The sequence below is a fragment of the Fusarium venenatum genome, assembly GCF_020744135.1.
Source record: "Fusarium venenatum strain MPI-CAGE-CH-0201 chromosome Unknown EDB82scaffold_3, whole genome shotgun sequence".
NCBI classification, from domain to species: Eukaryota; Fungi; Ascomycota; class Sordariomycetes; order Hypocreales; family Nectriaceae; genus Fusarium; species Fusarium venenatum.
Genome location: NW_027072131.1, coordinates 2065456 through 2081259, shown reverse-complemented (window position 1 = coordinate 2081259; position 15804 = coordinate 2065456). Strand labels below are relative to the sequence as shown.

The window sequence follows — 15804 nt, the reverse complement described above, 5'->3', positions numbered from 1 at the left end:
TGTCCACAGGCTGTTCAAGATAAATGTCAACCTATGGAATGACGCCTGGTGATCTTAATAGCGCGTTGCCAGTCCTACCATGATGCGCATGAGCAATCCAAATTACCTTCCTACCATACATCTTTCCGGAATGGTCTCTACAGAAATGTCTTGTATTAAAGGATGAAAGATGCCTCACCATGGAGCCTCCAAACCAAAACCTACGATAAGGAATCGGGTTGTTATCGCCCGGGTCACATAGAACGCGGGGTCAAATGCTCTGAAGTCTTGGAAGGATGAGGGGCATCCTTCCATTCTTCCATTCTAGTGGGGTCTTCCCCAGGCTTAAATTCAGTCGAGACTGAATGAGGAAGGAACCAAGACGAGAGGCGTTGAGCCAACATAAACGAGTAATTCTCCAAGTAAAAAGTGGTAGAAAAAGTAGGCTGATTTAGGTATGTACTATTAAGTGGTGCTTTTGATTTGTTGAGTCTCACGACTAGGTATTCCCCTCAGAGGCCAGAAGGCATTCTGACCGCCTTCCAGAACTTGGTTAATAAGTCGGCTTGCAGCACAGTAGACATGTATGTACTGTACATAACATGGATGCGGAGAAAGCTGTCTTCCCATGGTTGGCCCAGCCTCGAGCCATGGAACCTTGAGTCAGGGACGGATTCTCTATCGTGCTTTAATACAGGTCGGCGTGCAGTAGTCAGAGGCAAGGTCCCTGAGTCTGTGGTGCCATCTGGCTGAAGCAACGGCTAGTAACCATTTACAGTAATGATGGTCGTTGCATGCCTCAGTTGATCAGGTTTAGCGAGCCCAACTTCTGTTGGCAGTCAAATAACAATTCAATCTCTTGTCAGAAATAGTCAAAGGGTCTTTCATTCTATCCATAGTTGGTCAAACAGCATAAATGTGAGAGATAAAAAGTAGTGCCACGCGGACACGAGAAACTGACATGGACCTCCTCCCCGGGTTTGGGATGGCTCGGGTAAGATGCATGAATGGGTGGGGGAGAGCTGCACACCAAAGGGACCCTTTAAACAGCCCCTGAAGAAAGGCCGGATAGGAAAGACAAAAAAGCAAAGGTCTAGAAGCTGACATTAAGAGAGAGAGAAAGTCGGAGGCAGACGGGGAACATCTGGGCGAAGCTGTGCCACTGATTGGCTTCCGGGTCACCGTCCCGTTGGATTCTTGGGACTCAGACTCCGGGCTGAGCTGAGCTAGGCTTGTCCACTTGGATGAGTCTCCTTCTCGCCTCGTGTATCCCGCGATGCAGTTCAAAGTCTCATTCCAGCCAGGGTTCGCCGAAGCGCTACAAGACGAGCTATCGTGCAGATACAAACGATTCGCCATCCGGGCCGCCAAAAACAGCCGCGTAAGGCCGATCCCCCTCCGTAACCCACACGATAAGAAAAAAATAGTGGGGGACTAGTGATAACCCCCAGGCCCAGAAGTCGGGAACCACATACACAAGGGTCCTTCTAGGCTCTCAACCGTGAGGTACATACTCGAAACTCTGAGGGATCTAGACAGTCTTGAGTTGTTACTATTGGACTGATGGATTGTGTTCTAGAGTGAGTTTTGAACAAACAAAAAGCCTCATACTTTTCCCCTCATACTTTGTGACTCTCCTCTGTTCTGGTCTATTCTTTCTTTTCTTGTTCTCTCTTCTACTCTTCTCTGGTGATCATCCAAGGTCATGTTCACTTCTCCATGGACATGTGCCCTCTTCTCCAACGATAACTAAAAATTCGATACTGCACCATTAGAACACTTCCCTCTTCGATTAGATACCGTACCTAGTTACTACATGAGTTAGATACTGTACGGTACCTACTGTACGACGAAACGGCCCCGCTGACCACCCCCACCACCCTCGCCGAGTCGTCCCCATCGTCTGCTGATCTCCTCGGTTTCCCTCCAAAAAAACGAGTGGGCAACCTTAACATTGGACCTTTTTTTCTTCGGTTCTCCCTAAGCGACATTTTTTGGACGAGGTTTCTTTTTTATCTTTGTTTCCTTTCCTCTGTCCGCTTTTGCATTGTCTTGATTCCCTTTTCCCTATCTGTTCGATCTCAATACCTATGCGCATCGACTCCCATCCTTCGCTAGCTATGAATTGAGGCCAGGACCCTGCATTTATCCCCTGCCGCTCTGTTAGCGACCACCGAGGAACCTACGAAACACTCCACCATCGACCGACCGACGAGTACAGTACAATTCTTATCGGGGAGTCTTGTCTTGTTCGTCTGAATACTATTACAGCTGCAAGATTCTACATCTAGCTCTTGGACGATAACAATACTCAAAAACTCTCCAATCTATTTCGAATTTATTACCATGAATGTCTACGAGATCTCGTCTTCCGGCGCTCCGAGCCCGGCCCCAGAGGGCGTATCCACTCCGCCAGCACCGGATATGCCAGTCAAGGGCAAGAACCGACACCGTCTTATTCAAAGAATTCAGCGTATATCGTCAACACCCTCGTTGAGTGGTTTACGCCGCTCCAAATCTGTAGGCAGTCGCGGAAGCCCTTATGGCACGAGAAGCACTCTCTCGTGTGTCAGTCTTGCGGCCACTGGACCACCCCAGCCCCAGGCTCCCTACAGTGCTCGCTCATCAACCCCACAGCCTTCACCTCTTGGTCTGCCCAGCACATCAGGTTCAAGTCCTCAATCTTCAGGAGAGTTCCCATTTGAAACTCCTGGAAGCGAATTGGCTATTCGCAGAATCGAAAATGTCACGCCAATTACTACACCCATAACTGCTCCTCTTCCATCCGAGTTTCGGTCCAAGCAGGATGTTCGGTTTCGAGTCCGCCCCGGTGTAAAGCCTATCCAGAAGCCTCCGTTCCGCTTCTGGGAAAAGATGCCCAATGAACTTCAGATTCACATCTTCTCTTTCTTTCAGCCTAAGGAGCTTGTTCAGGCATCTCGAGTCTCCAAGGCCTTTTACAAGACCTGCTTTGATGGTCAACTGTGGACATCTCTTGATGCCTCAGAATTCTATCGCGAAATTCCTGCCGAGTCACTCGCCAGGATCATCATCGCGGCAGGTCCCTTCATCAAAGATCTCAACCTACGAGGATGCGTACAGGTCGAGCACTACAAGCGCACCGAGGTTATCGTCAAGGCATGCAAAAACCTCATGAATGCGACACTGGAAGGTTGCCAGAACTTCCAAAAGAGTACGCTCCATAGCTTGTTGCGAAGCAACGAGAAGCTTGTCAGCCTCAATCTTACTGGGTTGACCGCAGTCTCTAACACATCTTGCAAAATCATTGCTGAATCGTGCCCTCAACTTGAAGCATTCAACATTTCATGGTGCGGCAAGGTGAATGCTAAAGGTGTCAAGGGAGTTGTTGAGGCTTGCCCGAGACTAAAGGATCTCCGCGCTGGCGAGGTTAGCGGTTTCGACAACGTTGCGACCGCCGAAGCCATCTTCAAGACAAATAACCTGGAAAGATTGGTTTTGAGTGGATGTGCCGAGTTTAATGATGAAGCTCTCAAGATTATGATGCATGGCGTTGAGCCCGAAATCGATATTCTGACCGATCGACCAATTGTCCCTGCAAGGAAGCTTCGACATCTGGATCTCAGCCGTTGCGTTCAGCTCACAGATGCAGGCGTCAAGACGATAGGACACTTGGTCCCAGACCTTGAGGGCCTGCAGCTTTCTGGTTGCAAGCTGCTGAGCGATGACGCTCTTGAACCTATTCTTTCATCCACTCCCAGACTAACACATCTCGAACTTGAGGACCTCGAGAATCTCACAAACTCGATTTTGTCAGAGCATCTTGCCAAGGCTCCTTGCGCGGCCTCGATAGAACATCTCTCCCTGAGTTACTGCGAAAACCTGGGTGACACAGGAATGATTCCTGTAATGCAGACATGCACGAATCTTCAAAACATCGACCTCGATAATACTCGAGTCAGCGATCTCGTCCTCGCCGAGGCAGCGGCCATGGTCATGAAGCGCTCTGAACGATCAATTAAAAATGGCACACGGCCTAAACTTAGCCTCCAGATGGTCGTCTACGACTGCCAAAACGTCACCTGGACCGGTGTCCGCGAGGTGCTTTTCCGAAACACCCAAGTCAAGGAAGTTTCAGGCCAACCCGACCGAGTCAGCTACCCGACCGAGATGATTGGGCTCAAGTGTTTCTACGGCTTCCAGATGACTGTAGATGAGCATCAAAAGCGAGTTCTGCGGGGTGATCTGGCATCCGCCGGTCGTCTGGAGAGGAAGTGGGCAGATTACATGCAGGCCACCGAAGAAGCAGGCATGACGGGCGCTGGTTACCGAAGACGCAGGCGTCGAGCCAGAGAAGCCCAGGCCCTTCATCTCGATGAGGAGGACGGTGGCTTTGGTCCTACCGGTCGCCGGAGGGCACGCACCCTGGGCTCATGCACTGTCATGTAAGCCAGGGTTATGACATGAATGACATAACATGCAGAAGAATGGCATACGAACCTGTTTGGAAACATATTTCTTTCGGAGTACGGGGCCTGGGTAAAGGATCAGGAGTTAAATCTGGGACAGGCTGATTTTGCTCTTTCTTTTTATGATGGCGTTGTGGTAGATCAGGGTATTCTCCTCAGACATGGCCATGCCAGAATGGCATTAGATTCGCACATCTTGTCCATATTGTCTTTTGTTTGATATTGTGCACATCTGTATAGACATATAAACACGCTGTACATAAATTCAAGTCAATTCATTTTAAGTGCGCACCCAACTATCACGTCCGTCGATATCTTGATATCACATTATCTCCGTCACCGTTCGCTCATCACGAAATGATCTCCACCACTGCGAGTTCCTCGCCAGCTCACCTTCTTCGCCTCCTACAATATCTGACCACTTTTGCAGGAACTCCTCCGTTGCCTCCCAGCTTCTCGCGTCCCAGGGTGTTCCAGTATGTGCACCATTGACACCTCCCCAGCATGTCAAGTGGTTCAACGAGTCATGAAAGAACTCATCCTCATCTGTAGGATTCATGTACTTGATGATATTATCCCTGATCTCTTTGAACGGAATTACGTCAACGAACGGATGATGCTTGACAACAATCTGTGTCTGAGTGGGACGAAGGTCAAAATGGAGTCCGCGAGACCCGCGCTGAACAGATACAACGATAGCTTGCGCACTGGGGTCTGAGTCGACATCAGCCCGATAGAAAGGAGACGTAGCCTCTTCAGCGCAGTACATTGAACGCGTTATCCCGAGGCAGAGACAGTTCTCTAGCATAGCTGAGATTATGCAAATGATGTCGATTTGAAGGTTGTTCTTATATGGGTTGGGGATGATGGGGAGCAGGACTTCTGTCGACGTGTTGGGTACGTGAAGAGTGGGACAGCCGCAGTTGAACATTAACGCCGGCGTTGTGTGCTCATCGCAAATAGGATTTGCTGTGAGCCACTTGTCAAAGTCCTCGTAAAAAACATCCGAGTCCCATGTCTCTGCATGTGTGGTTGATTGGTGTAGCGCTGACGTCTCAGGGTCGTTGTAGAGATCTAAAGGGTTGACAGTCTCTATATCTGGAAGACTACCTCTATCGGGCCTTGGTATAAGGTCTCCTATCAGTTGTGTCTTGTCAAGAGCCCTATCATCCTCTCCTTGTACCTCGGTGCCATGTCCCGCAGCACGGCGCTCTAGCTCTTGTATGCGCTTTCTCTGCTTTTGCCCTGGAGAAGGATCATGTCAGCCACCACGCATGACAAGCTTATATCAGGATAGTGAATATTATACTACCCTATACTTGGTAACTCACTGTAGTTCTGCTGAGCTAAGCGGTTCTGCATGCGTCTCTTCTCTGGATCACGTCGCACAACTTTCTTCTTGATAGCTGATGAACCACTTTGCGATGCTTGACTCGCGTTTGCTGAGCGCTGAGAAGCAACTGTACGGTCCTGAACCATTTTATCGGGTTTGATTGATATATATGAAGTATATCCCAATGAAGATAGCACCAAGGAACTTGAATATACAGAATGAAGTTCTCATGAGAATTCGTGTAAGCCGTTAAAATGGCTTATGGCTGACGTGAGCCACTTAATCCACAACCTTCACGCTAACCCACCACCTTAATTCAGCTACCCTAGAGTATGTCTTGGCACTTTGGGTTTATGCCGAATATGCCTGAGGACTTGGAGGAACTTTTACGTTGATCAAGCCTTGGAAGGGCGTTCTGTTCTTTGATGTCTATGGGCGTGGTGATAGCCACGTCGACAAGGATTACGACTCAATTTGTCCAGATTCGCAAATGTTGTCGTCAAGTTCAATTGAAGCCCTTGTCTAGTCTGAAGCTAAATCCAGTACTAATTGAGGTTTTGACGGACCGAATCCGCCAATGACATTTCTTGCGTGACTGTGTAATGCTCATCTCCTACCTATAATTTCTTCATCCCAAGTTACATTTCCGCGTCATCGGAATTCAGCCGATTATATTACCAGGCTCAGGATTGGACCGGACGAAACGAAGCGGCTGGCAACGTACCTAGTCTAAACAATAGTTTGACGCTATTTTGATCGCCCCATTTCAAAACGTTGAAGATTCGGACTCCTTCTCTCCGATGTCAGCGGCGTATTATTAATTTTCCCGACATACTAAAACATCAAGGAAAGTTCTGTGCTCTCAAGAACCTTGACCGTTGTAGCACAGAGCGGCTCCGATATCTCGGCCATCCGTCGACGACTTTTCGGGGAGCTGTGGGGCCGTGTCGTTGAAAAGGCATGTGGTCTGCCGAGCACCGAGGTCCCGGGCACATTGCCTACCGAGTCCTCACAACGAACACCAGAACAAGAACTTGGATAGCACATTTATCTCAAAACGGTCAATCCCACAAGTACACATAGGAAATATGTCACTGGAAGTCATCTACGTCACACGTCACGGAGTAAGTTCCGACCCCGCCCTCAAGCAATGTTTGGTTGTATATATCTCCTTTTCCCGGTGTTGATAGACTGGCCTGGAGTTTAGTTCCGGTCCGGCTGGAGTGTTGACCCTTTGACTGGCGTCTACACGGCCGCCATACGGTCTCCCACTGGAATTCCCGCAGATCCTGCCCTGACGTCTTATGGAGTCTCGCAAGCCAAAGAGATGGGCAAACATCTCATAACCCTGGAGCCTCCCATCGATGCCGTGTACTCCAGCCCTTACTATCGCTGTCTTCAGACTATAACGCCCTTTGTTGAGCTCAAGCAGCAACGACTCAGAGAGGAACCAAGAACGACACAAGGTTCGGCGGCCGCCACAATTTGTCCAGAACACGGGTTGGGTGAGTTCTTTGGGGCAGCGCCTTTCGACCATCCGATCCCAGCTTCGCATAAGCGACTCAAGGAGCTATTCCCAGCATATGATGATAGCTACGTATCTGCCATAAAGCCTTCTAGAAAAGGCGAAACGATCGAGGACCTCTATGGGCGTGTTGCATCGGCCGTGCGAGGCATCATTGAGCGTTGCGATGCAGAGGGAAACCGTGCGGTAGTGCTCTGCACCCATGCAGCCGTTGTCATAGCCTTGGGCCGTGTCCTCACAGGGCGTGTCCCCGAAGCTGTCGAAGAAGAAGATTTTCACGCCTTTACGTGCGGTCTGAGCACGTACCGCCGTCGTCGACAAGGCACAGGCACGCAAGTGCCAAGCACTGGTACGTTTACTCTGCAGTGGTTGTCAAGTGACAGGATCTTGGCGGCAGTAAATTAACAAACACAACGATGCAGACGAATCCCAACCCTTAAGCGAAGCCATCCCTATCAGGCTTGGGGAGTGGCAGTGCGAATTGGACAGCGACTGTAGTTTTCTGAGCTCTGGAGAAGAGCGAGGCTGGTGAGTTGGTTGACAATGACTTTGCTTTCACTCGCTTGCCTCCAGATGTTGGACCGTGCTAACTCAGAACACAGGCGATTTTCCGGAGATGAATCTTTTCCCGGAACTGGCTCCATGTCACAAGGCGATATCGATTCCAAGCTATAGAGATTTCCATGTGATTCGCAAGTGGTGTTAGTGGTGAGTTTACGGATATACTGCTAGTAGATGCTAAACTAACTCTGGTTGAGGCTCCACGATATGTTTATTAAAGCAACATCCAACGTTTTCGGACCCGTGGTTTTGAGTCGGTAATTGACCGTGGCGTATCCGTGTCCCGGAGGATTCGAATGCTACCAACGCGTATTCAGACCCTGATGACATATTTCTGATAAATCGATTGTCGAACAACTTACAATTCATCTGAAACTTGTCAAACTGCTCGTGTCCTACCCTTGACTCTCATGCTAATCCCAAAGAGCTGATTAAAACCGAATGCACCCTTGCGAGGAGCAAGGGCTAGAAATAGAACCACGTAAATGGCAAGGGTACGGAACTGCCGGCAAAGAGATGTTGGTTTATTCCCGAGATGTCCATGTGTATCCGTACGAAGCCTCAGCAAATGGGTTGGACCCCTGGCATTAGATAAGTTCACGTGCTTGCTTGCATTATGCGGCAGTCGAAGAAGCACTGATCTGCAACCCTAGTAAAGACCAGTCTAAGCTCAAGTTCCAGTAAATATTTACTTGGCTAATCAAGAAAGACATTACTGTGTATTATTGCGCGTTTCATATCTGATTAATTTCGCTGAGAGACAGCGAGTCAGCTGAAAGATGACATGTCAGCGCTCTCGTTCCGTAAGGGATCTTCCCTTACGTCCAATGCATGAAAAAATCGACATCTCCATCTAGATGCGGGCCAAATCCATGGTGAGAAGTGACAGAATGTGTCGCATCTTCAGACCCCTGCTTCACTGGGACGATCGAATCAGGCATGTTGCTGACGTTGAATTGCACTGTAGAAGACGCCTTGCTCGGGTAGGTTATCATTATAGGCAAAGGTGGTTCGATTGAACGATTGTTCCTCTCCGATTGAGTTGGAAACATTTCTCCGATGGCTGACCGTTGACTAGCAACCAACAAGAGTCTTTCAACAAATAGCAAACATCCGTTAACGAGGTTTGTTGAATGTTTAACGGCTCATGTTATCCGTGTGGTGTACTGTACGAAATTTGGATGATCGGGGCTCAACTTGAAGCTGATGCGTTGGAGAAGCTCCTCATAGTCGTTGCCATCATCCTTCGAGGTGATCTCCCAGTCTCAATATCTCTTAGGTAAGGAGGCTAGTGCTTGGCTCGGGGACAAGATCCGGAAGATAGCGCTGTAGGCTGGCCATATCAAGAGAAACCTTAGTTTGGTGGAATACCTACCTATAAAGCTAGACACTTTGCATGGGTTGTGTCATCTGTGCATTCCCTGCTTATTGTTGCAGGCTCTTGGTAGTTACTTGCTAGGTTAGTTAATCTCGATTGGTCATAGTGACTTTTGGCCCCATTTTGTAGTGTAAAAGAGGTGAAATTGAGGAGGAAAGAAGGAGAGAAAACTACAACGATTGAAATTAAATACGTATTGCCATTTTGAGGTAGATTTGTGATTGATATGATTGAAATGCGCTGTGTCCGATAGCTTTCGGAGTATTGGAGAATTATATACTTAATTACCTAGAATAATTGGTACAAAGTGATTCCGAAGCGCCGCAGACGCCAGGCGCTTGGGTCATTTGCTTGGGTTTCAACGAAAGGTAACATGCTATGTTGTTGTCTTTAACTAAAGCACACGGAAAGAAAGCACGTTCCTATTCCCGGTTTCCAGGACTTGAGGCTCAACGCTCAACGGAATAGAAGTCACCTTCCTTCCCATCGAGGTCCATAAGTGCTTCTACCCAAGCGGTTGTTGAAGATGCCTCAGGTTTCAGCTGAAACAACTGAATTGACCGACATTCTCGTAAACTTGATCCTTAAATCCTCATCCTTGCCGATGGTATATCCGTCATCTCTCACTTTTCTCAACCTGCGACCGTACATGCAGTACAGTATGAAGACTCTCGACACCGCCATGAACATCTTTCTGCAACGTTAGCCAAATTGGGGTTGGTGAGGTGTGGCTGGTTGCCCAGTGTGCATCGCTATTCGCTGTGTTGGCCAAAGCAACAATAGCAAAAAGCAAAACCGTCATCTGTTGGTGACACAGTTCTCCTTGACCACGGCTGGCTCTCAGCGCGAAAAGCCGATGACGCTCGACCGCATGGCTCCACGAGACCTAGGGATATCACGATACCATGACGGCGCCCCAGACGCTATTGCAGCGCGCCTATACTGAGTTGAGTCTGACTCGAATGGCTGCCATCGATCTGGATGTGCCGCCGGCTGCAAGTGTCCGATTATGATACTGAAGATTTGATTTCTGACACAATGAATAGATCACCAGTCCGATTTTTCGCTGCACATTTGGAAACTCGTGCATTGCGAGCGCTGGCCTGCTTGCAGACCGAATTGTGATTGTCACCTCAGACCTAAATCGTCACGATCAAGTCATGTTGACGGGTGAGCTTCCAGGCTTTCAAGGAACGAGAGGATCAAAACCCGTGGCCTAGACCTTTCAAGACGGAAGATCTCTTCTGTCTTTTCCGATGCTACAGGCTAGCCTTTCAAGATAAGCCAAGCTGGGCTTGACATGACCCTGCATCGACATCATCAATACAAGGCACACAGCCTAGCCATCACACATTTTCCACTAGAAGAAATGACTTGTCGAGGCTCAAAATTGGGCTTGTTACTGATGAGCTACCTGCACCAAAGCGGAGCAATACCTCCTACACAAGATACCTGTCAGATTTGACAGTCTTTTGTAAAGTTTCCAGCTTTCGTCCACTATTGCTTTCTTTTTTCTTCTTCTTTTCTTTAGCATATGTATCAAAGTGCATATATCCATGTACACCGCTGCTTGAACGTGAGACGTCTCAATGCGTTCTTCTATCCCTTAATCTTCCACTACTGTACTATAACGGCAGGCAAGTAGGCAAGTTTCTACAGTACTACAGCTGAGGTCTACGTTGCAGAATGCCCGATACCATTCGTGTACTACTTGGCTTGTCTTTTAATTGGTTCACTGAAACAAAACTCGCATTGCTGCCCCTGACCTCATACTGTTTGTCCCCGCTATGGCCAGACGCTCGTTTTATCCCCACAGTGTCCTTATATGAACCTGCTGTAACTGTGGCGGTTGTCACTTTACACAATCCAGATTACCCATTTGAGTCAGGAGCCACTACTCAACAAAAAAAAAAAAAACACATACACGTGTATGGTATCGAGATCTGGCTGGGTTTCAATTGTACATGGTGCCAAGTCTTCTAGGTAGATTTTCCTCTTATTAACACGGGCTTTTTGAGAGGGGAATAATTAAGAAAACCACACCCCCAGCTTGACCCGGCGGGACGGTTGAGGCGCACGCGCTACTGCTTCAGCAACCAACCAACACTATATCGAGTTATCAAAGCAAACAAAATTTCTACAAACTAGCCCTGCCAGCCTGCTACTTGTGGCACCCAAAGTAGCAGCGGGGTTGGTCCAGCACAGTGGCAACCCTTGTCCAATACCCTTTGCGCCCACCCCAAGCGAGATCTGTCTGGGATCTATGTAAGCAAGCAGGGTTAGTCCCGGACAGTGCAAATTCGGCTTAACGCGATCTCAAATGAACGGCTACTTATGCTATCCGGGTCAGTCTAAGTCACAAGAAGAGCCGGGGTGCCTTGAACTTGGCTGGCACATCCCAGCACTCGATCATGGCAACGTCGTCAGATGAGCGATTGCCAGGATGGACATGGCTTTGCAAATATTTCCCTCGATATGAGTGTGAGCCAATCTCTTAGGTGATTCGCAAAATGGCAGGGAATCGAATATCTCAGTAAAAAGAGGTGGACAATATACTTGCTCACCCGAGCAGTACATCGGTTGTTGACTTATTCCTGCAACACTCATCAAGGATCCCTACTTTTCTTTCGCAATCCACCACCCGCCTTGCTTTATTTTGAGTCGCTTGCTTCAAGGATTACAAGCATCAATACTGTGCGCCAAGGTCCGGAGTTGTGTACGTACCTGCTATCGTTATTACGGGATGATCTACTCCGCCCACCTACCCTCCCCTTGCTTCCACGCGATATGGGTTCCACAGGCTTGCTTGAAACCTCGGGGCGGGTACTTTGCCCGTTTCCTTTTTCTCTTTCCTTTTCATTATCAATCCTTCACCTATGCTTCTCTGCTTGTGAACGGGAGATCACACCGGGAACCTGGTCTGGGGCAATGCCATCTGGTGGAATACTTGTGCGAAGGACTCCAGTTCTACCATCATGTGCTATGCTGGTTCAAATGCATCATTCATACGATACATGACTGTAGATCCCCACTAGAGATAGCGATAAAGCAGCGTACAGAAAACGGCCAGGCAAAACAGGATGATCGTCCCGGTGCGGGCGGGCGCCCTAGTAGACGTCTGCAGGTGCTGACAGGATACTCTCCGATGTAGGGGCGGTGCTCCGACCCAGTGTAGAATCCGCAAGAAGTTGTCTTTATGGCCTCAGGTACGGATATCATCCCGGTTGATGCTTTTGCTTCTTCGCTCCACCTTGTCTCCTCTGATGGCGGGGAGTGTGTCCCCGAGGAGGCGCTTTGCTAACGCCAAGTTAGACTGTTGGTAGTGTCTATCTGTCGAGCAGGGGTGGCACACAGACCCCTTCATAAGTCGAGACAATCACTCATCTCGTCTTCCTTTGATGTTGGCTTATCCCCGCTGGCTCAGGTACCAAACAAAAGAATAGGAATCGAAAGTTTACTCTTGTAAAGCCATCAAACATTCCCTCACTCTACCAACATATCGACCTCGGACGAATCACCATTTGAATACAAGAGAGCTAAAGCCCCCTCCTCGAGACATCTATATTTCGAGAAAGGTACCCGCATTTCTACGAGATATTCCTGGCACAAATCCTCCCTTCTTTCCTCAAGTCGATTCTCTCGCCCTTGTCCCCTTACTTAAGTCTCGTCAACGAAGACGTATTCTAGTCTCGGCTTGTCTTTGCCCTCCCGCCAGCCTCCAAATTTTGCAACTATTGTCTGCCGCCTCCCTGATACCTCTTCAAGAGGCGGACCATTTCCACCTGAATCATAACAAACAACTCTGGAACATAACAAATAGCCAAACCATTTACATCTTCTCATCTGCTTGTTGTGTGACAGTCATCGACATGAGCATTTATCCATTCCTCACAATGGAGGGGGCAACTCAGAGACCTTTGAGGAACAGCCCGAACCCGACACACACCTACTACCGCACAACTCAAGGCCAAACCCCACCAGGCTCAACGTCAGGAAGCCCCAAGGTGAAGATTGAGGGTAAGTCATGGCCTATTTCATATGGTTCGATGGCATGATCTCTAATGATATCTCAAGAGTTTACAAGCCTCCCAGGGCTACGCAATGTCGTACCGACTGAAGTGAGCTCGCCTGTGAAACTCCCTAGTTTAGGAGAGTTCGACCAAGGTGTAGAGGATCTCATCAGAGCACATGGACCTGTGAAGACCGAGGCCATATTATCTCCACTTCATGGACTCACTCGCAACCCGACTGTTCTTGAACCTTTAGCCTCTATCACACAACCTCAGCCATCATGGTCTATGAGAAACAGTTCCACCGAGAACATGGTCAGCGAACAATCAAACTCCAGGCGAGGGACTATCCTCAGGCCTAACCAGTACCCTTTTCCCGCCGACTATTCACGGCAATCTATGAGCAGCTTCAGCAACCCAGACACGTACTACAGATATGGTAGCAGTCAATCTCTTCAGGGCCTGCCAGGCATGGACTGTTACCCAAGCCCACCCCCAGAAGGGGGCGAAAGCCGTCATATCAACCAAAAGTATACCACAGAAGAGGGTGACTATATCATCTACGCATGGCACGACAAGAAGATGAAATGGCAGCAAATTAAGCAGGAGTTTGCTGCGAGATTTGGGAACACACCCGAGCGTACTGTCCAAGGTCTCCAAGCTTGGTATTATCGTATGAACCAACGCATACCTATTTGGGATCAGGAGGGTTGGCTTTGCTTCGATGACGAAGACGACCTCGAACCTCAACATGTCAGTATCAAGTGTCGTGAACGCGACAGCCAGGATAAACCCTCAGAGCCACTTGGTCTCGCCCAACGGTACCCTGAGAGGGCTATCCACTACTCTTGGGTTGATCCTGAGATCAAATTCAAGTCCAGCGACTGGGGTATGTACAACGTGTTTTACCACAACATTTACATACGAAACTAACAATATTTGCAGCTGCAAAGCGAGCTATGCAATATCGCGACAGGCGAGAGCGACGCCGAAGAAAGGAGCAGCGTCGCCTCAAGCTATGATGAGCGAAACGATACTGCCACCAAGCTCAAAACAGGGCCCACCAACAAGTGAATTGGATTGACCTAACGGCGACAATACGGATGAAGTGGCATTGACCACACTATCACCAAGCGAATCGTTCTGTTTTATTCTTTTTTTTGCACAAGCTTTCTATATCACGCCTACAAACGACCGAATTTCCGACGACACGAATATCACGTATTACATGTACACATCATACCCTCAAACATGTAACTAGTCTCCTTTGTCATGCACGTACATTCCATTGCATTTCTACCTACCGGAACGTTTGTATGATTGTTAGCGGCCTTGGGGGTCGACTGAGACAGGCCAGAAAGAGGCGGCACCGAACAACAGGAGGGTTGCGACATGATCAGGCCAAGACACTGCTATCATCATTGCGCCCTGTATTACTAGACGTCACGAACGATTACCCAAAATAATGAGAGAAACGGATCAGGGAAAAAGTGGCGTTATTTGGAGACAGTCAGCACGTAAAATTTATATTTGTTAATATCCTACAAGACTTCTTGTCTAATCTGAACTTGGCGAAAAGCTTGTGCATGGTGATGTCTGTTGCGGCCTCGTTGGCGTCTGGAAACAATGAAAGTTGACCTAGTAAACATTTCATCATGTCACATCTTGGCATCACGAAGCCGCCATGACTACCCATTGATACAAGCAATTGCCAACCACCCGAGCCCACTTAGTCTTCGGCATTCGCGTCTGTAGTACAGAGCGAGGACAAACATGAAGATCCCCAGAGTGGAATCGGGACAGGCCGTTAGTGCAGGGCTGAAAAGTCAGGATGTCTCGAGGCACGTGCCTATAGGATGGTGCAGCTAGGCGTCGCATCGATGCAGGTGTCCTTCGTCCTACACGATGGGAATATGGGATCCCAGTCATCGATCTGCCACTTTATACATTGAGAAATAGAAACCTGGCGTACAAACCAGCTATTGTCTCGAGGATGTAGGCCCCTCGTACGCCTCCTCCTCCACACTCCCCAACAAGCAAACACTCAAAGGCTTCTCACCGTGTGAAGGATTCTTTCGAGTCTGTTCATTTGGCAAACAATGATTAGATATTCCGGATTAGGGTTGTTGCTTGTGTCGTTGGTCGTTGATTGAGATGCGTGTTTGGTTAGCGTGACGAATGACGATGGTGTCGCCCCCAGGGGCACACCGTTGTGGCTTATATAACCTAGGGTCCTATGAATAAAGAAATAGAGAAGAATATTTGACAATTAAGCACTCTACTGGGTAGCAGAAAAAATGGCCTCCTAAGTCTTAGGGTATAAAAACAAGTAATCTAAGAACTATAGCCTAAGGGTCATAAAATGACCTACTAATTTCGTCTCTTATGCTTCCAGCCGTCAATTTTTCTGATACCCTGAGGGCACTGTCTCTTAGTGTATGATCTCCGTGTGGTGGTGTGGTGCCAATCTAGGTAGTAGAAAGTTAACCTCGTAAGTCTTGGGGTAAAAAAACAATTAAGCTAAGAACTATAGGCTAAGCAGCATAAATTGACCTACTAATTTCGTCTCA

The 15804-nt window shown here is 48.4% G+C and overlaps 4 protein-coding genes across 4 annotated transcripts; 3 read left to right on the top strand and 1 right to left on the bottom strand.

The window, feature by feature from the left end:
• Positions 1-1932: 1932 nt before the first annotated feature.
• EDB82DRAFT_504615 (uncharacterized protein) lies at positions 1933-4687 on the top strand. Its single transcript, XM_025726906.2, has one exon. The coding sequence runs from the start codon at positions 2326-2328 to the stop codon at positions 4405-4407; it is 2082 nt and encodes a 693-aa protein (XP_025581426.1). The 5' UTR covers positions 1933-2325; the 3' UTR covers positions 4408-4687.
• EDB82DRAFT_504614 (uncharacterized protein) lies at positions 4688-6207 on the bottom strand. The gene is made up of 2 exons (XM_025726905.2): positions 5759-6207; positions 4688-5672 (listed from the first exon to the last, which is right to left on the bottom strand). Exons 1-2 carry the CDS (start codon positions 5904-5906, stop codon positions 4750-4752), a joined length of 1071 nt encoding a protein of 356 aa, XP_025581425.1. The 5' UTR covers positions 5907-6207; the 3' UTR covers positions 4688-4749.
• A 641-nt stretch (positions 6208-6848) lies between these two features.
• On the top strand, positions 6849-7960 carry EDB82DRAFT_477138 (histidine phosphatase superfamily; the record flags this gene model as incomplete). The annotated part of the gene is made up of 4 exons (XM_025726904.1): positions 6849-6884; positions 6968-7634; positions 7708-7813; positions 7888-7960. 4 exons carry the CDS (start codon positions 6849-6851, stop codon positions 7958-7960), a joined length of 882 nt encoding a protein of 293 aa, XP_025581424.1.
• Positions 7961-13093: 5133 nt separating this feature from the next.
• Positions 13094-14308, top strand: EDB82DRAFT_477137 (uncharacterized protein; the record flags this gene model as incomplete). The annotated part of the gene is made up of 3 exons (XM_065608082.1): positions 13094-13241; positions 13299-14123; positions 14211-14308. The coding sequence occupies 3 exons, from the start codon at positions 13094-13096 to the stop codon at positions 14306-14308; spliced, it is 1071 nt and encodes a 356-aa protein (XP_065463853.1).
• Between the last annotated feature and the right edge of the window lie 1496 nt (positions 14309-15804).